Here is a 22,377-nt window from a genome sequence, read left to right as displayed (position 1 = left end):
AAAGACATATTTAGAGGAAAATCCATAGCCTTAAATGCTTTTATCATTAAACAACAAATACTTAAGATACGATATGCTGGATATTTATTGAAAGTGTACACTGTGTAAGGCCTGAAAAAATATATTTCATTTAATCTTCATAGTACTTATGAGGTGGGTACTGTGTTTTGCCACTCGTAATACTTAGGAGTTACGTACTGTATTTTGCCCTTATCTTTTTGAAATGCTCAGAAGTATAATTAGGCACATCCACACGATGTTTTAACTATGATATGTTTCCAAGGACTATTTCACATAATTCTTGATTCAATGCCACAAATATTTATTAGTGCTTATTATATACAAGACACTATGACAAAGAAATGAATAATAGATGTTCTCTACCCTGTAAAATCCAGTCATGTGTGTTTATGATATAGATGATACAGCTCATATTATGATTGCAACTAACACTACTAGCCAAATTGATTGTATTCAATGCTAAAACTGATACATAAACCCAGCACCATGGTTGCAGGGAGTAAAGTGATTCCAGCTGAGGTTGGGGGCAGAAGTCCATCGTGGTGCTTGTTGCCACTGCTCAGGGAAGCATCTCTAAGCTGTTCAAACAATTAGTTAATGTGATTGAAGCAGGAAGGGCACATACATTTCCACTTTATTAAAATATTGCATAGATACAGAGCAGTTGGGCACATCCATTCTAAGGCACTGTCCTGGTTTGAATGCAATTCCACAAGAGAGAAAAGAGAAGCCATTACATTCGGTATTATTCACCTCTACATTCAGACTCCTCCCATGTTCCATGTTTATTGCTACTGGGATCTCAATTTTAACCCCAAACTTATAGCAGCATCATACTGGGACCTAGATGACAAAAATGAAAGACACATCCTGGCTCTAGCACTTGATATGATTTGGCACTTAACTACAAACTCTCTTGCATTGCTCTCCATTTGTTTCCCAACTCTTGTTTAACTAAAGATATTATAAACTCTTTAGGAATTAATTTCTTTACTAGTTTTCATTAAGCCTAGAACAGGACTAGTTAGGCACATAGTAGATACCCCCAAAATGCTTATATTAAATATCACTTCCAAGAACTTCAATGGAATAGAAAAAAATATACTTTCCGTAATTCTAGTTTAAGGAAAGGATGACTGGTATCCTCATAAAGGGGAAATACTTGAATGTCCTATTTCTTGTATTTTACAACAAGGAACTAGGCTGAATGAATATTTTCATGTATTAACAGCTTTAACTGACAAAGAGAGTTCTTCCCTTGATATAGGAACTTGAGTCATTACCACTATTATATGAGAACATTTATATAAGTAGCAATGTGTGTGTGTGAGATTATAAGTAAAATTCAAAGAGGCTGTGGATCACTGAGCAATGTATAAATATCTGAATTAGTGACCTTCACCTCCTTAAATAATGTGTGTGTGTGTTACATAAAAAACATATAAGTTTAAAGAGTTTTTCATAACACCCTTGAGACAACTGGAGATAACCAGACTTGGGAACAATCAGACTATACAGTTAGCTATAGAAATATCTGTTAAAGGCAGTGTGCTCCAAAGAATATTTGCAGAATACTAGCTCTGTGGTTCATTACTGGGTATACATGAAAAAGGGTTCTGGGCTCAGACAGGATTGTAAAACACTGAGCCAAAAGAGATGCTTTTTCCGCCTTTACCAGAGGACCTCTCAGAATTCTTATATGCTGATGTGCGCTGTGAATCTACAAAGCAGAAACAGCAGGAAGTGACTCCCAAACTTATTTGCAGACTACCTTGTATAACTAGGTGTTCTATGACACACACTTAGGGAGACACTGAATTAAAGGATGGGTAAAATTTAAAAGCACTGAGAGATACATAGCTGGATAGCAAAGGAGAGTGAAAAGCAATGGACACTGGTTCCTCAGTCAATCTAAATTAAATTAGATTCCACGTGTATAGCTTCAACTGTCAAATGGGTTCTTCCACAAAGAGCTGACTTATTCTGGGAACAAAATAAATCATCAAATCAATACTCAGCTCTAAGCGGCATCCATCACCCCAGGCTGCAACTAAGCAGACTAGCCACCTTTGCAAAATTCAAAAGTAAAGATTAAAATTCTAATTTCCTCAAAAATAAAATTTTCAATGGAAAGAACCCAGTTCATACCAGGCAAATGAAATCATCTTCATCCATGTGTTCCTAACACATTTTCATTATTTCATAAAATACACTGTCTCCTTTCTTGCCACTTAGGACACATATAAAGCTTTAAACTAATATAATCACCTTTAATAATGACAGCAGAATAATTATGGTGTTGCAATAATAGATATGTCAGATAAATATGATTATCCATTATGTGGACCTTACCCTGAAAAGGATTGCCATTATTTTTATGCTTACATCTATGATACGGTTGGCTTGGTTCACAAAATTTTCCAATGTAATAAAAAAATAAGAGTTGTAGAGACAGAATAAATCAAATCTAGGAAAACTGCAAGAGTAGATAGATACTCTAAAATTCATATGACTTGGAAGATGGGTTTTTAAAGTAGAAAAAAAAGCTGTTCTTATAAGCTCAAACAAAAAAATTTTTCCAAGACAAACAGGATGCTGCAGGTTTAAGATTTTGTTTTTTGAGTTACTGTCAATCTCTGTAGAACTTGTTTCCTTTAACAATCCTTAAAGAAGACCTCTAAAGTGAGTGACTTGGTGCATAATAAGGCCTGCTCTCTGTCTGAAGCTTTTAGAACAATGACTACACTTGTATGGCTTCTCCCCTGTATGAATTCTTAAATGAATAACAAGGCTTGGTCTCTGTCTAAAGCTTTTCCCACAGTAATTACATTTAAATGGTCTCTCTTCAGTGTGAGTTCTCTGGTGCAAAGTAAGAGCTGTCAGCCTACTAAAACTTTTCCCACAATTATGACATCTATGAGGTTTCTCACCTGAATGAGTTTTCAGATGTCTTTTAAGACTTGATCCATGACAAAAGCTTTTCCCACACTCAAGGCATTTATATGTTTCTTCTTCAGAATGGGTTCTCTGGTGCCCTATTAGGTGTGACCGCCGAGTGAATCGCTTTTTACACACCGTGCATTCATAGGGTCTCTCCCCCGTATGAAGTCGTTGGTGTCTGTAAAGGTCTGAACTACGAAGGAATCTTTTTCCACATTCAGGGCACTTATGAGGTTCCTCTCCTGAATGAATTCTCTGGTGCCCTGTAAGCTGTGACTTCCGAGCAAAACATTTCCCACACTGAGAACATCGGTGAGGTTTGTCTCCTGGACTCTTTTTCTTATGGGGTCTAGGGTTGAGGGGTTCTTCCAAGTTGGAGCTCTCAGGTTTCTCTCCTGCTGAGGGGTTCTGATGCTCTACAAGTTTTGTTAAATCTCTCTGTAAATCCTCTGGGGGGGTTTCCCATTGATTTTCTAACTGTACATAGTCTTTTTGCAAAATGGGGCCATGAAGAGCATTCCCCTCTAAAGTAACAATAAATGGATACATATTCTCCATTTTTTTCTGTTTTTCTGAAGTAGCTTCTTCATTTTCTATCCCAATCTCAAAACCTGAGAGAAGAAACAGAATGCAGATGTCACTGTGTCCCACATTGAAAAGAACATGAGGGAAAATGAAGTTATATTAAACCACTGGTAGAAATAGAGACATTATTAAGTACAATAGAATCCAAAACTCTTTACCTTGTTCAAAGTTGATATTTTTCTTTCTTTCTTCTGTGTTATCAACGAATGATTACTTACCTAGCTTGGAATCGAGTAATTGCTTAATTTCTTTGGAATCTTGTAGTTCCTTCACCCATGCCTCTTCTCTATGCTCCAATGGAAAGCTCACATCGAGTTTTGGTATTGGATATCCTGGCCAGAAGAAAGATGAGAAGCATAATAGTTTAGGTCATCAAAGATTTTTCCAGAGTTCAGGCTGATATCTTAGACATATGGCACTTAATATCTACTTCCTCCTCAACTACTATTATGTCATCTGGAATCTCTTGCAAGAGTCTTTTTTTTCTTTAAGACAAGAACAAAACAAGGCTATTCTCTTCTAACCTATGGAAAGGGAGTAAATCAATTCTGTGCAGAAATCAATACAATAAATTGCTACTGTATGTATTTTGATAATAGATTTATTTAGGTTACAGCCAAAATATGAAGTAAATCTTCATAAAGTTTTGGCACCTTAAAACTGAGAAATGCTGATATTGAGTACTACGTAAAGAGAGAGAGGTAAAGCCAGAAGTTATACAACTGCTTACTGGAATAATTTCAGTTGAGATTTTCAAATTATAATGGAAACAGACTTGGTTAGCAACCAGAAAAGCAGTCTTTATGCTTGTTTCAGCTGAAGACTAGAAGTGGATCCTCTTGAAATTAACCCAAGTAACCATCAAAGGGTGTTTCTCACTGTCAAGCTAAGGACAACCAGAGAAGTTTCTACACTCAGTGCTCTGCTGTGCCCTACCACCCTCTCCTCACTGAGGAGAGCCACTCTGACTCCCATCCTCTCTCCACGCCCCTTCCTCGCCTTCCTCTGCTCTGGCCAAGTTAACCAGTCTGCCATCAAGTTTGGGTTGGAAGTGGCTCATCTGAGATCAAAATGCAGCATGATGTTTAAATATTAGCATCATTAAAATAATATCAGCAAGTTAATTTGATGAAACTTTAAAATTTAAAACATATCAAAACATAGGAAGTGGACTAAAATACCTTATTTTATATTTTCATGGAAAAAAGGACCTTTTAAGATTAAGAAACAAAAATGCATTACAAATAAAATTGTTTAAATTCACTATATTGTTTTTATTTGGGTTCCAAAGCTAAGAATAGGATGAGAGGGTAATGAGACCGAGGTCAAATAAAAATGGAGGTCATAGATCAAAGGAAAGCTGCAATTACATAAAAGTAGGAGCAAACTGAAACTTGAAATAAGCAGAGAGAGTAGCAAAGGCCTAGGTGTGAAACACTAATTTATAATCTAAATGCAGGGAGGGAGACAGACTTCCAACACGATACCATGAGGAGCTTTGCAGACCTATTTCCTGGTGAAACTGGTGAAAATTACTAAAAATAACAAAGAAACGTTCAAAGTCTAGAAAATTAGAAAACATCTATTGGGTTGGCCAAAAAGTTCATTCGGGTTTTTCCATAAGATGTTACAGAAGAACCTGAAAAAACTTCTTGGCCAGCCCAATATTTTGAAAAATCTGCTAAAATTTACAGAGAACAGCAAGAGTCTTACGTATTTAAACCAAAACTGTTCTCTTTAGTCCCTCTCCCAGCTCCACTACAGACTGGCATAGCCAAGAGCCTGGGGCACTCTTTCCCCCAGCTCCCATTCAGAGGGATATCTTCCTGGGAGGGGCAGGACCCCAGTATTTGTCACCCTACCCTTAGCTATCTACTGTTGAGTCTAAATTCCAGGCCACTGTGGCTGAGAGGTGAGGGCTCCTTTCATCTACCCAGTCTCCACTGGTGGGATAGAGGATCTATCTACCTTGGGTGTAGTATTGCTGAGAATTCTAGGGCCCTGATTGCCCTTGCAAGGCAGTTGTGGTTTTGTAAGGCAACTGTGATTGTAAGGCAGTGGTTTCTTGCCTGGAGAGGCAAGTCAAGAAGACCTGAGGTTCAGACTTAGTGCTCAGCTCCTAAAGTGGCAATGTGACTCAGAGATAAGCACATTATTGTCCCCACCTCCAGCTCCAGAGCAATACATCAGAGATTTGGCCTGGGAGGACAAGCAGGCCTTAAAAGAGGTAGCTCCTAAAGTCTTCTCAAAGAAACTGACTTCATTTCCAAGAGAGAGGAGACGTTCAAGCCTAAGGATACTCTCAAAAAGAGTGGAGGCTGTAATGAAAGGCAATTGGAAAGAGTGATAGATTTATTGCATATACTCACTAAACTGTAGGCTGACTAGTTTTCAGAAGAGAACTGGGGAAAGAGACAGCTGGGAGGAGCCCTCCTGGGATCAGAACAAATCTCAAAAACTGACCTCAGGAACTAGCCCATCTAAGGTATCTGAATTTGATTGAATTAGTCTACAGAGCAATTTATGCTCCAGGTCATTGTTGAATGCAATAGAGCAATTAGCTGGCAATTAATAGCTGGGGCTTGTCAGGGCAAGAGACAGCCAAAGACAGCCCTGCAAAAACTACTGTCATTCCAGGGTGACTATGTGCACACCCAAAGGCTCCATGAGGGCAATATCAAATGCTTAATATTGCAGGGTGAACTAGAGTTCACTAAAATAATCCAGCCACTCACCAAACAAATAAACTCTGAAGAGTGGGAAGAAGGACACACAGTTGCTACAGTATGTAATCTAAAATGTCCACTTTCCAACAAAAAACAAGACATGTATGTGGACAGGAAAGTATGACCCCTACACTGGAAAAAAAAAGCAGGCAACAGAATCTGCCTATGAAAGTGACTAGATATCTAATTTAACAGACTTCAAAGTAGCCATTATGAATATGTTTCAAGGACTAAAGGAAACCATGATTAAAGAAGTACAGTAAATTATGATGACATTACATCAAATCAAATAGAGAATATTGATAAATAGGGACTTCCCTGGTGGCGCAGTAGTTAAGAATCTGCCTGCCAATGCAGGGGACACGGGTTCAAGCCCTGGTCCAGGAAGATCCCACATGCTGTGGAGCAACTAAGCCCGTGCGCCACAACTACTGAGCCCGCACTCTAGAGCCCGTGAGCCACAACTACTGAAGCCTGTGGGCCTAGAGCCCGTGCTCCGCAACAAGAGAAGCCACCACAATGAGAAGCCCACGCACCGCAACAAAGAGTAGGCCCTGCTCGCTACAACTAGAGAAAGCCCGTGCACAGCAATGAAGACCCAACGCAGCCCCAAAATAAATAAATAATTAAATTTAAAAAATATTGATAAATAGATAGAAATTATTAAAAAATAATTGAAACAAGGTCCCCCTAAAACTGAGTTCCTCTGCTGAATTTATGATTAACCTCTCTATCCAAAATTTTATTCCCTTTCTTGTCTGGCACCTGTTCCCCTCAGGATTGAGGAGTATCAATGTAAAGGGGGGATTGAAACCAAGCAGAACTCTCTGTGTCCTCCATTTCTTGTTTGTAGAAAAAGGCTTTAGTCTCCTAGGCCTTCCCTGACTTCCAAAGAGCAAATTCAAGCAGTTACTAATTAGGGAAGTGAGGGAATGCAGGAACAAAGGAAAAGCAGTCAATAAACAATAGTTCAGTAAACAGAGTCCTAGTTCCTCCTCAAGGGAGATATACATATGTGTGTGTGTGTGTGTGTGTGTGTGTGTGTATAAAATAATCTGATACATATCTTTGAGTTGTTCTGCAGGAGCTAAGGTTCCCCACCCAGGTGGAGGATGGTAACTACCTTCTGAGACCCCAGACTGGTCAGAAAGTTGATGACTGAGATTCCTGAAACATCACTCTGCTACCTCACTACCAACCAATCAGAAGAAAGTCATGCACCCTGCAGCCCTCACTTCAAATGCTGCCTTTAAAAACTCTTCCCTGAAACCCATCAGGGAGTTCAGGTCTTTTAGGTATGAGCCACCTGTTCTCCTTGCTTGGCCCCGCAATAAACCTTTCTTTGCTCCAAACTCCGACATTTCTGTTTGTTTGGCCTCACTGTGTGCCAGGCACAAAAACTTGGGTTTGACAACAGAATCAAGTGGTAGTTATGGAGTTGAAAAGTACAATGACTGAAATGAAAATTTCACTACAGTGGCTCAAGAGTACATCTGAACTGTCAGAAGAATTGCTGAACTCGAAGACAGATCAATAGAGGTTATGCTATGAAAAGAACAGAGGCAGAAAAGAATGAAGAAACATGAATGGAGTCTCAGAGAAAAGTGGGGCACCATTAAGTGCACCAACCGATATATAATGAGAGAACCAGAAGGAGAAGAGTGAGAGAAAGGAGCCGAAAAAATATTCAAAGAAATAATGGCCCCAAACTCCCCAAATGTATTTAAAAATATCAATATACACACCTAGGAAGCTCAATAAATTCCATGTACAATAACTACAAAGAGATCTACAGACATATCAGAGTAAAAATCCTAAAAGCCAAAAAGAGGAAAAAACCTTGAAAGACAGCAAATGAAAAATGACTTGCCACTTACAAGGGAACCCTAGCAAGATTAAAAGCTGAGTTCTCATCAGAAACAACAAGAGGCCAGAAGACAGTGGGATAATATATTCAAAGTGTTCAAAGAAAAATAAAAACTGTCAACCAAGAATCTTATATCCAGAAATGCCATCTTTTGAAAATGAATATGAAATAACATTTCTGATAAACAAAAACTGATGAGAATTCATTGGTAGCACACTTGCCTAACATGAAACACTAAAGGAAGTTCCTTAGTCTGAAAGCAAGTGATCCCAAACAGTACCTGAATCCACATGGAAAAACAAAGGGCACAAGTAAGGGTAATTATTTAATTATAAAAGATAGTACAAATACAAATTTCTGTTTCTTGTCTTAAAAGATTTTAAAAGCAATTATATAAAACAGTATGTATGTAGTATATTGTTGGGCAAGTAACATATAGAAATGTGTTATATTTGCCAATAACAGCACAAATGGAGTGGGTAGGAGAACGCTGTACTGGGCTAAAGAAATGACTCCATTTAGTAACTTGAATCCACAGGAAAAATGAAGAAAATCAGAAATGATAAATAATGTTAATATAACAGAAGCTATAACATATACTTGTTTTCCTTTCTTCTCCCAGCTCCTTTAAAAGTCTTAAAATTATATAAAGTAATAACTATAACAAGATATTGTTGAGTTTGTAACATTTTTGATATAAGATGTATGATAGTAACACCCCAAAAGGGGAAACAGGGAATAGAGTTACATAGGAGAAATATTTCTATAGCTCACTGACGTTGTTAGTATAAATCCAAAGCTGATTATGATAAGTTAAGATACACATAATAAATCCTAGAGTAACCACTAAGGAAATAACTTTAAAAATAGTGAAAATTCATTAAAGTACATAAATGTTACATTCAAAATACTTACTTAGTGTCAAAGAAAGCAGTAAGTGAGGGATAGAGGAGCAAAAAAGATATGAGACACATACAAAACCAAAAAGTAAAATAGCAGATATAAATCTAACCATATCAAAAATAAGATTAAATGGTATGAATTAAACAACTCAATCAAAAGACAGAGATTTTCAGACTGGATTTTAAAAAATCCAACTATATGCTAAGGAGACACACTTCAGATTCAAAGATACAAATTGATTGAATGTAAAAGAATGGAAAAATATATATCATGCAAGTAGTAACCACAAGACAGCTAGAATGACTATATTAATATCAGACAAAATAGACATTAAAACAAAAATGTTATTAGAGATAAAGAGAATCATTTTATAATGATAAAAGAATCAATCCATCAGGAAGATGTAACAATTATAACCATACATGCACTTAATAACAGAATACCAAAATACATGAAGAAAAAATGGACAGAAATAGTAAAAGAAATAGGCAATTGAATAGTAATAGTTGGAGACGTCAATATCTCCTTGCACTATTGGATAGGAAATTTAGGCAGATGATCAACAACAGAAGACTTAAAAATTACCATAAACCAACTAAACATCACAGACATTTATAGAACACTTCAACCAACAACAGCAGAATATACATGCTTCTCAAGTGCACAGAGAAAATTCTACAGGACAGTTGAGATACTATACCATAAAACAAATGTTCAAAAATGTTAAAGGGGACTTCTTTGGTGGTGCAGTGGTTAAGAATCCGCCTGCCAATGCAGGGGACACGGGTTCAAGCCCTGGTCCAGGAAGAACGCACATGCTGTGGAGCTACTAAGCCCGTGCGCCACAACTACTGAGCCTGCGCTCTACAGCCTGCGTGCCACAACTACTGAAGCCCATGTGCCACAACTACTGAAGCCCATGCACCTAGAGCCCGTGCTCCACAACAAGAGAAACCACTGCAATAAGTCCGCACACCACAATGAAGAGTTGCCCCCACTCGCCACAACTAGAGAAAGCCCGTGCGCAGCAAAGAAGACCCAATGCGGTCCCAAAATAAAAATAAATAAATGAATAAAAATTTATAAAAAATGTTAAAGGATCACAATTATAAAGTATATTCTCCCACCAAAATGGAATGAAATTATAAATAAATAACAGAAAGAAAACTGGGAACTTCACAAATGTTTCAAAATTGAACAACATACTCCTAAGTAACCAATCAGTCAAAGAAGAAATTAAAAGGGAAATTAGAAGTATTTTGAGGTAAATGGAAATGAAATGAAAATGAAAACTTAGGACTGTAAAACCAGTGCTTAGAGGGAAATTTATAGCTATGAATGCCTATATTAGAAAGGAAGAAAAATCTCAATAACCTAACTTTGCACCTTACACCATCTCTGGATACAGAGAACATGTGCTCATACTTGAGCTTCTTCTTGGATGAACTTCTTAATTATCTACCAACCTCGCCCCCCACTCACCTTGTCGTCCTACATCCTACGTAACATGCAGATCCTTGTGCCTCTGGTGCACTCAGCCTCCACTTCCTGGACTCTCAGAGCCCTGCTCCTGACACTATAACCAGTTTGCATTTCCCAACCTATGCTCATGACCCATGTCAGCAGAGGCCACTGACCATTCCTTGACCCATCTTCCACCCTTCTGACGTTAGTTCCTATCCTCTACTCTTATACACTCCATAGAATACCATCACAGATGCTGAATGAATTGGACGCTTATTGAAAAGGTTTTCACAGATATCAGCCCTCCTTCTATCTGCTAACATGGTGATAACAGTTATGACTTTTATACAGCAAAGATCAAACACTTTGATAATACAGAATAAGTGAAGGCAAGGAGAATTTGGCACTCTCATATGCTGTGGTGGGAGAATAAATTGGTACAACAATTTTGGAGGACAATTTGACAATATCTATTAAAGTTTTAAATACCCATTAACCAATCAACCCCACTTCTAGAAATTTAGCCTATTGACACCTGCATATACACATGGATGCTCACTGTATATTTTATAGCTTGGCTCCAGGGCTTTGAATCAATGTTGAATGGCAGTCAGAAAGCAGGCTCTAATTTCTACTTCTGTCAGGGGGCTCTTCTCTTCACCCTCAATGCAGACTAGTCTGTGTAGCTACTATTACCATTGCATGAGTGGTTTTACAGCAATAGAAGAAACATCAATTGCTAGTAAGTTGGTATAAAATAAGAGGGTCCTACAAATAGAAACCAAAGCCTATTACCTTAAATTCAACCATTGCTTCCGTCTTTTAGACTATAGTCTAGAACCTTAGTTTCCAAGTGATGATAATGTGTTGTCCAGGATGTTAAACTCACCTCATGGTTATAGCCAAGAGACTCATCATGGGTATATTTTATTTGACCTAATTAACTGAAGAAATTTACTCAAGAAAAACTGACTGCAGAAAAAGAAAAAAAAGATACAAGGATATAATGTACAGCACAGGGAATATAGCCAATATTGTATAACTTTAAATGGAGTATAGTCTATAAAAATACTGAATCACTATGTTGTACACCTGAAACTAATACAATATTGTAAATCAACTACACTTCAATTTAAAAACTACTTTCTGACCTAAAAAACTGAAGTATAAAGTAAAAGGCTAGTAGGGACAGGGAAGCATAGGTGCATAGTTGTTTTAAAATATAGCTCCAAATTCTTTGATATTTTTCCCTTCAAGTGGTGGAGTTTAATTTTCTTCCCCTTAAGTGTGGGTTGGATTTAGTGACTCTCTTCTAATGAATAGAATATGGTAGAAGTGATGGTGTGTGACTAGTTCATCAAAAACATTGTGGCATCCTCCTTGCTTTCTCTTGATTCGTTTGCTCTGGGGGAAATATTCTGCCGTGTTATGAGGACACTCAGGCAGCCTATGGAGAAGATTGCTTAGCAGGGAACTGAGGTCTCCTGCCAGCCCCTGCTGACATCTTGACAGCAACTACATGAGCAGCTCTGAGCCAGAAACACCCTGTCAACCACTCCCAAATTCCTGACTCTCAGAAACTGTGAAGTGATAAGTGCTAAGCTACTAAATTTTGGGGGGTAACTTGTTATTCAGCAAAAGCTATCTAATACAAAGAGGGAAAAGGCAACTTGAGGTTAACAAAGAAGGTGCTTGATTGATGAATGTTCCCCCCATCCCAGGCTCAGGGAATGACTTCATTAAGCCCCATTTTCAAACATTGTGTCATAAAGTCTCCACTGTACCAAGAAATATCATTACTATTGTTAGGGCTGGATATTAGCTAATGATACATCATTTAATATAATAGAATAATTTGAAGAAATTTAAGTTACAAGACTCTTTTGTTGCTTTGTGGACAGCATTTTTTGCCCTACATTTTACTTTAAATTTTCATCTCTCATATCCTGCATCACCAAAAAGATGTGACCTTTGACATTTTGCATACAATTTCCTAGTGTAAGCTCATGCAGTTAAATTTTAAAAACCTGAGGCTTTGGCAAATGAAAATTGTTCTAAATTTGGTGTACTAATTTTGAACTCCAGACTTTCAAAGATAAGCATGGTATACTTTATATTTTTAGGACCAGCACATCTTTTCTTTCTTATTGCAGACATTCTAATATTTTTGCCTATCTCTAACATCTGGCATGTCTGGCCTAAATTCAAATAAGGGATTTTTTAAAGTTTATGTATTTCTTAGACCTCTTTATATTTTCTACTTAAGTTCTTTTCCCTCTTTCTCTCTTATTCTCTCTTCCCACCCCCCTCTGTATTCACATTAAATGAATATCATTAGGTGAATATATGTGTGTATATACATATATTCTTTTCCATTTTATATATACCCAACAACTTAATGTTTTGCTAACAGGGAATACATTCCAAACTTTAATATAAAATAAACTGACCTCTTCCATTACTTTGAAATTTCTTCTATTCTGCCAGCATCCTGTGCTTTTCACTCAGCCTACAATATGATGTGCTTCGTGTAATATACCAAAGATGTTTTCATTTAAAAAAAAAACAGTAAAAGTATAAGCAACTTTTAAATTATGGAACAATAAGTCTTGCATCATTTTGCAAAGCACAATATACCACTTTAACAGTGATGAAAAAGGGGTAGTTTCCTCTCCTCCAAATTGGTATATTTTACTTGTTTAATTCATTCTATCTCTTCCTTGTTGAACACACTGGACATTCCCATGCTTTAAAGAGTAAAGTATTACAATCAAGGGCAACATTGCTGTTCGGCATCGTCTGTGAGCTTTGTACCTGGGACTGTTGCTAAGAAGAGCAAATTAACATGGGGCATGAGAGTGCATGTGCAAAAACATTTATCATTAAATATTTCTAGCTAAGTTTTACTATGTGTTGCTGGCATACGTATAAAATTACAGATTTTTTAGAACTTTTAGACAGACTATAAACTATAGGCAATGTAAAGATTGGAATGTAAGTGACAATATTATATAGTTCTGCTTTGACCATAATATACATACATATGTAGTTGTCGGTTTTTCTTTTTTGTCACCTTTATTTTAAAATATCTAGAGACCCACAAACACCTCAAACTCCACATGGTCAACATGGTCCATTCTAAACTCACATTGACCCACCAAATCTGATCCTCTTCTTCTGTTCTCTGTGTCGGTGAATAACATTATCAATCTTCCCAGTTCACTGGCCAGAATCCTGGATACCATCCTTAACCTCTTTTTCTTCCTCATCCAACACCCAATCACCAAGTCCCATAATTTCTATTTCTTACCTATCTTTCAAATTGGTCTTTTTCTCTCTACCACCACCGACACAATCTTAGTCCAGAAAATCATCCTCTCTAAGGTGGATGATTGCAGGATAGCTGTTTCCAGTCTCCCCTCTCTTATTGTAGCCAGAGTAACCTTCTAAATGCAAATCTGTGTATATCCCTGCCTTACTTAAGAACATCCAGTGGTTCCCCACTGTCCTGGTAATAAAGCATATCTTCTCAACAAGGCTGACAAAGTTCTTCAAGATCCAGGACCCTGCTTCTCTCTCCAGCCTCTTCAGTGCAACCCTGGCTCCTCTGCTTCTCCTCTGCGCCCTCACACTGCAGCAGGAAGTCTTCGAATATGCCATGCTCTCTACCCCTCTGAGCCTTTGCATAGGCTGCCCATTCTGTCCAAAGCCCTCTCCCCTCCTCACTTCCACCACTCAGCAGGCTTACTGCAATTCATCTTGTAGGTGTCTACCCGGATCCCCCTTCCTCAGGGATGCCTTCCCTCTCTGCCAAAAGCTGGTTAGGTGGCAATCCTATGAGCTCCCATAGCATCCTACTCCCTCCAATACATCATTTTACAGTCATATTTTCATATCTGAATCATCCATAGGAGCTTAAGCTCCAAGGTGCTTGGGACTGATTATCTGTCTTGTGTACTAGAGACCCCAGGGCGGCAACCCACTGAATGGGAAAAATATTTGCAAATCATATACCTGATAAAGGATGGAAATCCAGCATATATAGAGAACTCTAAAATTCAACAACTCCAAAAAAAATCAAAAATGTGCAAAGGACCTGATTAGACATTCTCCAAGGAAGATTTACAAATGGTCAATAAGCACATGAAAAGATGCTCAACATCACTAATCATTTGGGAAATGCAAATCAAAACTACAATGAGGTATCACCTCAAACCCATTAGGAATGCTACTATCAAAAAAAAATAACAGGTGTTGGTGAAGATGTGGAGAAATTGGAAACCTTGTGCACAGTTGGTGGGAACATAAAACGGTACAGTCTCTGTGGAAAACAGAATGGAAGTGCCTCAAAAAATTAAAACTAGAGATGCCGTATGATCCAGCAATTTCACTTCTGGTTATATACCCAAAAGAAGTAAAAGCAGGGTCTCAAACAGATATTTTTACACCCATGTTCACAGAAGCATTATTCACAAAAGCTAAGATGTAGAAGCAAACCAAGTATATATTTATGGAAAATGGATAAGCTAAATGTGATACATACATACAAAGGATTATTATTCAGCCATTAAAAGGATGGAAATTCTGAACCCTGAGGACATTATGCTAAGTGAAATAAGCCAGTCACAAAACGATAAATACTGTATGATTTCATTTATATGAGGTACACAGAGTAGTCAAATTCATTGAACCAGAAAGGTTAATGGTGGTTGCCAGGGGCGGGGGGCGGTGGTGGAATGTAAAAATGGGGAGTTATTGTTTAAATGGGTCTAGAGTTTCCGTTTTACAAGATGAAAGTAGTTATGGAGATGGATATTGGTAATGGCTCCACAAAATTATAAATGTATTCAATACCACTGAACTGTACACATAAAAATGGTTAAGGTGGCAAATCTTAGGTCGTGGGTATTTTACCACAATAAAAAAAAATTGAGGGCTTCCCTGGTGGCGCAGTGGTTGAGAGTCCGCCTGCCGATGCAGGGGATACGGGTTCGTGCCCCAGTCTGGGAGGATCCCACATGCCGCGGAGTGGCTGGGCCCGTGAGCCGTGGCCACTGAGCCTGCGCGTCCGGAGCCTGTGCTCCGCAACGGGAGAGGTCACAGCAGTGAGAGGCCCACGTACCGCAAAAAAAAAAAAAAAAAAAATTGAAAAGAGAAAAATAGACTTCCTGAGCAGGGTCATTAGCTTAAGGGGTTTTCAATCCCATTCGATCGAAGGTGCTTTGTGCCCAGCTATTCCCAGAGAGATATTTCCTCCTTCTACTCTTTTTTTATTTTTTGATTTTTTTGATGTGGACCATTTTTAAAGTCTTTACTGAATTTGTTACAGTGTTGCTTCTGTTTTATGTTTTGTTTTTTTTGTCCACAGAGCCGGTGGGGTCTTAGCTCCCTGACCAGGGATCGAACCCACACTCCCTGCATTTGGATCTTAGCTCCCTGACCAGGGATCAAACCCACACTCCCTGCATTTGGAAGGCAAAGTCTTAACCACTGGACCGCCAGAGAGGTCCCTCCTCCTTCTACTCTTGATCAGAGTGGCCTGTTTCCATCAGGTAATCGGTATTCTAAGCAACCTCAACCCTGGAGAGCTCTTGAGCTCTCAAAATGGAAACCAAAGAAAGAAAACAAAACCCTTGCCTTACCAGGGTCCAGAAAGGGCTGGCCTTCCCCAGCAGCACCGAAGCTCAGCTCCTGCGGCCCTGCCTGTGGGATCCACGCCTCTGCCACTGGGACCTCCGGGGCAGGTCCCATTACTTGGAGTGGGGGTGACTCCAGGTGGATGTTTGGCGGTATGTGTGCCATTCCCACTGGTGCCAGTTCTTCCAAGAGCATTTCCTGCCTATCGAGCTGGGGGAAATGCCAGAACCGTCACTGAAGTCCAGACCAGCCCTGCCCAGTAGCAATATAATGCAAGCCACCCATGTCCTTTTAAATGTACCAGCAGCCATGTGAAACAAAAAATGAAATAGGTAAAGTTGATCTTAATAACACACAGTATTTAACCCAATATATCTAAAATATCATAATTTCAGAATGTAATAAATATAAACAATTGTTACGAGATATTACACCGACTTTTGTTTCATACTAAGTTTTTGGAATGTGCTGTGCATGTTATACTTACAGCACATCTCGATTTGGACTAGCCACATTGCAAGTGCTCCAGAGCCACACCTGGCTAGTGGCTACTGTTCTGGGTGGTGCAAGGCTAGACCATACAAAGATAAAATCTATATGGTAAGCTAAGCCAAGAAGATGGAGAAAGGAAGGGAAACCATAAATTCATTCTATCCTAGGGGGACAGGGAACCTTGGATGACTCCAAGGAGAGTTGACCCCATCAACACACCAGGCAGAAGTGCCCCTAATGCCCACCAACAAACACTTTCTTCTCCCAAAGATTCTGCCCATGCTCAGCTATGGCTTTCACTGGATGGTTCTGAACAGAGGCCAGCGCCACCGCCCCCATGGGGCATTTTGCCTATGATGGCAGGTGGTGGCTATCAGAATGTAATGAGCCAGAGGTGGGAGTCTATATATTTGGCTGGCCAAAATGTTCGTTCGGGTTTTGCTGCAACATCTTATGGAAAAACCAGAACGAACTTTTTGGCCAACCCAATAATTCACAGGGCAGAATTGTTCCACCTCCCAAACAATTAAGGAATGTTCCCTCAAACATTCATGTAGGTAAAAAGAACCTGTCAAGGACCTCACCCTGTTGGTCATATAAACACAAAATATTTTTGCATATTTTAGCATGACGTGAATGCTCTAGAAAAGCATTACTTTGGAAATCAAATGAAGACTATACTACTTATTGTTTGGACTGACCAAGAGTTGTTTGCCACTTTGAGAAATCATATGACCAACAGCAACACCACTCACAGTGTTTGAGCTGTATCACATCAGTCAGAAGTTCTGCCTGTCGCCTTCCCAATGTATCTGTGCATAGATTCAAGCAAATGACAACCTCCTGAAGTTTTGGTGCAGTCAAGCCCAAATATGTGCATGCTCACATGCTTATTAATTCATAAGAAATCACATTCCTTTTCCTTTATATTCCTTCTAGACTCTACTTGACTCAGGGTTGGCAAAATTTTCTTGTAAAGAGACAGACAGTAAATATTCTAGGCTTTGTGGGTAGTATTGGTCTGTTGTCTCTTCTTTTTTTTTTAAACCACTCTTCAAAAAGATAGTAACCATTACTAGCTCATGGGTTGTATAAAAACAGGCTTTGTCCAATATTTGGCCCATAGAGCACTTATTATATTGATTTTTTTCTAATTCGGTGTATATAAGGAGGTTATATTATCTATAAATTTCATTTTAGCACAGTAAAGGGGACATTACTAAATATCTGTTATAGAAGTGGAGTTGGGTTTAATAGTTGAGAATCACTGAAACATATGCCAATTCCAGCAGAAGGAAAAAATGGAAAGTCCTGCAGGGAAATCCTGAGGCACCAGACAGAATGTCTGATCTGGTCCCAGCTGCCTCTGCTACTTCTTTTGGTCTAATTCCCAAGATCCCAACCTCTTTTCTCACCTGCTGCTCTGGTATCTCAAGTTCTCTCTGTAAGTCTTCTATCAGTGACACAACTCTTTCTCTGTTCTCCGGGCAATGTTCCCTCACCCAGGTCTCTATCTCTGTGGGCAGAATCGTTAGGAATTGCTCCAACACCAGCAGCTCCAAGATTTGCTCCTTAGAACGCATCTTTGGCTTCAGCCATTGACAGCAGAGCTCCCAGAGTTTGTTGAAAGCTTCATGAGGCCCAGATGCTTCTTTGTACTGGAACTGCCGGAAGCGCTGGCGGAAGACCTCACAGTCGGTATCATACTCTTGAAACACCGAGCCCTGATTCAAGGAGGCCTGGATTGCACAACCCAGGGCCACAGCCATTGCCACCTTCCAGCACTGTACAATTTATCTGGGTCCCAAAGCAGCAGATTCCAATTTCTTTCTCTGTGTTATCCTCCGGGCAGAGCCACCTACAAGCTGAGGACGGGACAAAGTGAGAAAGGAGAAACAGCAGTGGTTACCAGAGGGCAGACGTACCTCCCTTAACTTGCTTACTTTTCTCCAAAGCCCTAAAGAAGCAGATCATAATCTTTTGGGGGGTTTTGAGAATCTGATGAAAGTCATGGACAATTTCTAGAAAGATACACGTCACTGCAAATTCTGCATTCAATTTCCAAAAGTTTACAAAATCTTCAAGACCATCCACGGATTCTCTAGAACTGTGCTATCCAATATGGCATTCGATAGTCCCATGTGGGTCGGGGGAGAGATAAATTAGGAGTTTGGGATCAACAGATACACACTACTATATATAAAATAAGTAAACAACAAGGACCTACTGTACAGCACAGGGAACTATACTCAATATCTTATAATAACCTATAATGGAAAAAGAATCTGAAAAAGAACATATATATATATATATACATATATGTGTGTGTGTGTGTGTATATATATATATATATATATATATATACACACACACATTTATGTACATATTGGGTTGGCCAAAAAATTCGTTTGGTTAGTGAAGACGTTGTTCCATAAGGTTTCTCGTGAAAATGAAAAATGTCTTTTATTTTCACTTAAAACCGAACAAACTTTTTGGCCGACCCAATACATATATATCTGAACCACTTTGCTGTATATTTGAAACTAATACAACATTGTAAATTAACTACACCTCAGTAAAAATAAAATAGTCCTATTTGGAAGTTTAAATTAATTAAAACTAAAAATTCAATTTCTCATTCATACTAGCCACATTTCAAGTGCTCAAGAGACATCTTTGTGTGGTACATATATACAATGGAAAATTACTCAACTATAAAAAAGGATGAAATAATGCCATCTGCAGCAACATTGATGGACCTAGAGGTTGTCATACTTAGTGAAGTAAGTCAGACAAAGACAAATATATGATATCGCTTATATGTGGAATCTAAAAAAAGGCTACAAATGAACTTATGGACAAAACAGAAATACAGTTACAGATGTAGAAAATAAACTTACGGTTACCGGGGGGTAAGGGGTGGGGGAGGGATAAACTGGAAGATTGGGATTGACACATACACACGACTATATATAAAACAGATAACTAATAAGGACCTACTGTATAGCACAGAGAACTCTATTCAGTACTGTGTAATGGTCTATATGGGAAAAGAATCTAAAGAAAGAGTGGATATATGTATAACAGATTCACTTTGCTGTACACATGAAACTAACACAACATGGTTAATTGACTATACCCCAATAAAAATTTTTAAAAAGAGACATCTTTGAAGAAAGTTCTATTGGACAGCTCTGCTCTAGAATTCCATGGACCCAGTGAACCCCTACAGATTTAGTGGCCTTTAAATGCACTCCCAGACTAATTTCAAATATCTTGTGTTTCTGAATATAGCTAGGCCACAGAAGAAATGGAAGAGCAATACGTACAATGGTGAAGAACCATGAAAGTCCATCTACCTTTGAGTAACCCTTAGTCACCTTCAACCATGGGCATCTTGGCTAGGGCCATGCCTTGCAAAGACAGCAAACCACCAATCAGTCCCTCATTCCTCTCCACTGGAGGTTATGGAGAGCTCAGGCAACATCACCGTGACCCTCATCCTGAAACAGCATTCTAAATGACTTTCCCATGAGCAAAACACATGGCAACAGGGCAGGCCAGCAAGAATCGGGTCTACATTAATAACCAAGAACATCTGTCACATTCATCACGCCTTGTGCCAGCTACTGTTCTAAGCCTCCCACACGCATTGGTTCATTCAGCGCTCACCCAACGTTAGAAGACGGGCTCTGGTACTGTGCCCTGAATACAGATGAGGGGACTGAGGTGAGGCTGAGGAGGACGGAATAACTTTGTCCCAAGTCACACAGTAAACGCCACAGGGAAGTGGGGAGGAGGTTGGAATCTACAGACTCCTGCACTGCTCGCGTCCCAAACATCCACATGTTCTCTGAGTGCAGCCTCTGAGGTCACGGAGGCCGTCGCGTACATGTCCCCACAGGTCTCAGCACCGGTGCCCACTCCCCCCACCGCCCTGTGTGCTGTGGCTGCACTCTGTCTGCATTTGCCAGGACGCCTCATGTACCTGTCCTCCTCCTTGGAGTGGTGGGACAAGGAAAACTATGCTCGTGATCCCCCCCAGTCAGCCCAGATGGACACTGCCCCCATAGCACCGTTATCTTGATGGCAGCCTGGGCTTCAGCGGCAGACCCATCTCGTGATAACATGCTAGCTCGGAGACCCCGACGCCCAGGGCTTCTGTCGCTAACACGACATAATCACGGCATCTCTTTCATAGAAGTTCCTGAGGCGGATCCCAGCGCAGGGAAAGGAACAGCAGTGTGCCTGGCACAGAGGAAGCGCTCAGGAAAGCTCATTTCCTAGGAAGCTTCTATTTCCTCCCACCCCACCCCGCCAAGGCACCTAACCGTCGCTGGAGGGCATCCAGGGACCGTGCTGGTCTGGGCTATGGACCCGCCTTGAATGCGCTCCAGCCTCACAACTGGGCAACCCTCCTCGGACGGTGCCCAACCTTCCACCACGCCGACCAGGGACTTGACCCTCCGGCTTTCTCCCCGTTGGCCCTTCCAGATGAAAACTTCACTCCACCCCGGGGCTGATGGCTTCTCCTCAAAGCCTCCTGAATGAAGCCAGCCCACAGGGCCCGTGGATGAAGAAGGGTGTAAAGAGAGGGCACTCGGGGAAAGGATAGGGGGACAAGCCTAAAAGGCGGCTTAAAATCGGGGGGCTGCGGCGCGGCCCGAGCGTGCTCCCCGGGGAGGATGTCCCGCCGCCCGGAGGGGCGCTCCCCGCCCCGGAGAAGCCCGGGAAGGCCCGGCCGGGTCGCAGGGAGCGGCGGCGGGGACCCGGGCCGGACAGGGGCCCGCCGCCCGTCGCTCCTTCCCGTGCCCGCACCCGGACCGGGGCTGGAAGCGGCCGGTTAGCGCAGCCCGAGCGGGAAGGGAGCCCCGCTCCCCGCGCCCGCGCCCCAGGGACGGCCACGCCCTCTGACCGCTCCGGGACTCACCGCCTCAGCGCCCACGGCTCTCCCAGGCTCACCGGGGGCAGCTGCCCAGGGCGCAGGCGCGCGGCCGCGCTGCGGACTACAACCCCCGGCAGGCTACACGCCACTCGCCTAAAGATCTCGGCCCCTAAGGATGCTGACGCGGGAGAGGCTGGGAGTTTCCTTGGTCTCCCCTCGGCCTGAGGCCGCTTTTGCAAGCGATCCCATTTCCGGTCTTAAGCGACTCTAGATTCCCGGGGACTGGGTGGGGCGTGCTCCAGTTCTAGATCCTAGTGAGGGCTTCTCTCCCGTCAGCCCTAGAGTAACCGGAGCGACTGGGGACATCCTTAAATCTGTTATGACTGTATCAGTGATTCTCAAACCTCTCTTTTTAGGAAGAATTTTTTTGCGAGTATCTTAAAAATTCAGACTTCTGCGCTCTACCCCGACACCCGTACTCATTGGATCTCGCATGAACTCGAGAATTTGCATTTCAATAAACTTTTCTGGGGATAATGACTCTGATCGTCCGCTCCCAGGTCACAGTGGCCTAGCTACCTTTGTATTTTCTTCTCCTAAAGAACCGAGCTTCGACGAAAGTACCCCATGCATTCCTCTCTGCTTTCGGCCGCCACCAGAGGGCTCTTGGGTCTTTAGGTTAGCCCAAATGGCCCCTCCTCTTGTCTTCCAATTGGTCGTCCGCAGGTCCCGCCCCGGGAGTTAAATTTTCCCTTCTGGGTGGTCAGCTGTGAGTTGTGGCCAGGCCAGAGGCGATGATGTCATTCTGGAGATGTAGTCCTCACATTCGTCCCGAGCTAGTTTGTGAGTGTGTGTGT

At 40.8% G+C, this 22,377-nt stretch overlaps 1 protein-coding gene across 1 annotated transcript; it reads right to left on the bottom strand.

The window, feature by feature from the left end:
- Positions 1–2,685: 2,685 nt before the first annotated feature.
- On the bottom strand, positions 2,686–18,404 carry ZNF449 (zinc finger protein 449; the record flags this gene model as incomplete). Its single annotated transcript, XM_079728119.1, has 4 exons — positions 2,686–3,572; positions 3,765–3,878; positions 16,149–16,353; positions 18,051–18,404. The coding sequence occupies 4 exons, from the start codon at positions 18,402–18,404 to the stop codon at positions 2,686–2,688; spliced, it is 1,560 nt and encodes a 519-aa protein (XP_079584245.1).
- Positions 18,405–22,377: the final 3,973 nt, after the last annotated feature.

Source organism: Hyperoodon ampullatus (assembly GCF_949752795.1).
Source record: "Hyperoodon ampullatus genome assembly, chromosome: X".
Lineage (NCBI taxonomy): Eukaryota > Metazoa > Chordata > Mammalia > Artiodactyla > Ziphiidae > Hyperoodon > Hyperoodon ampullatus.
Note: the sequence above shows the minus strand (reverse complement) of the source record. Positions and strands in the feature narration are given on the sequence as shown.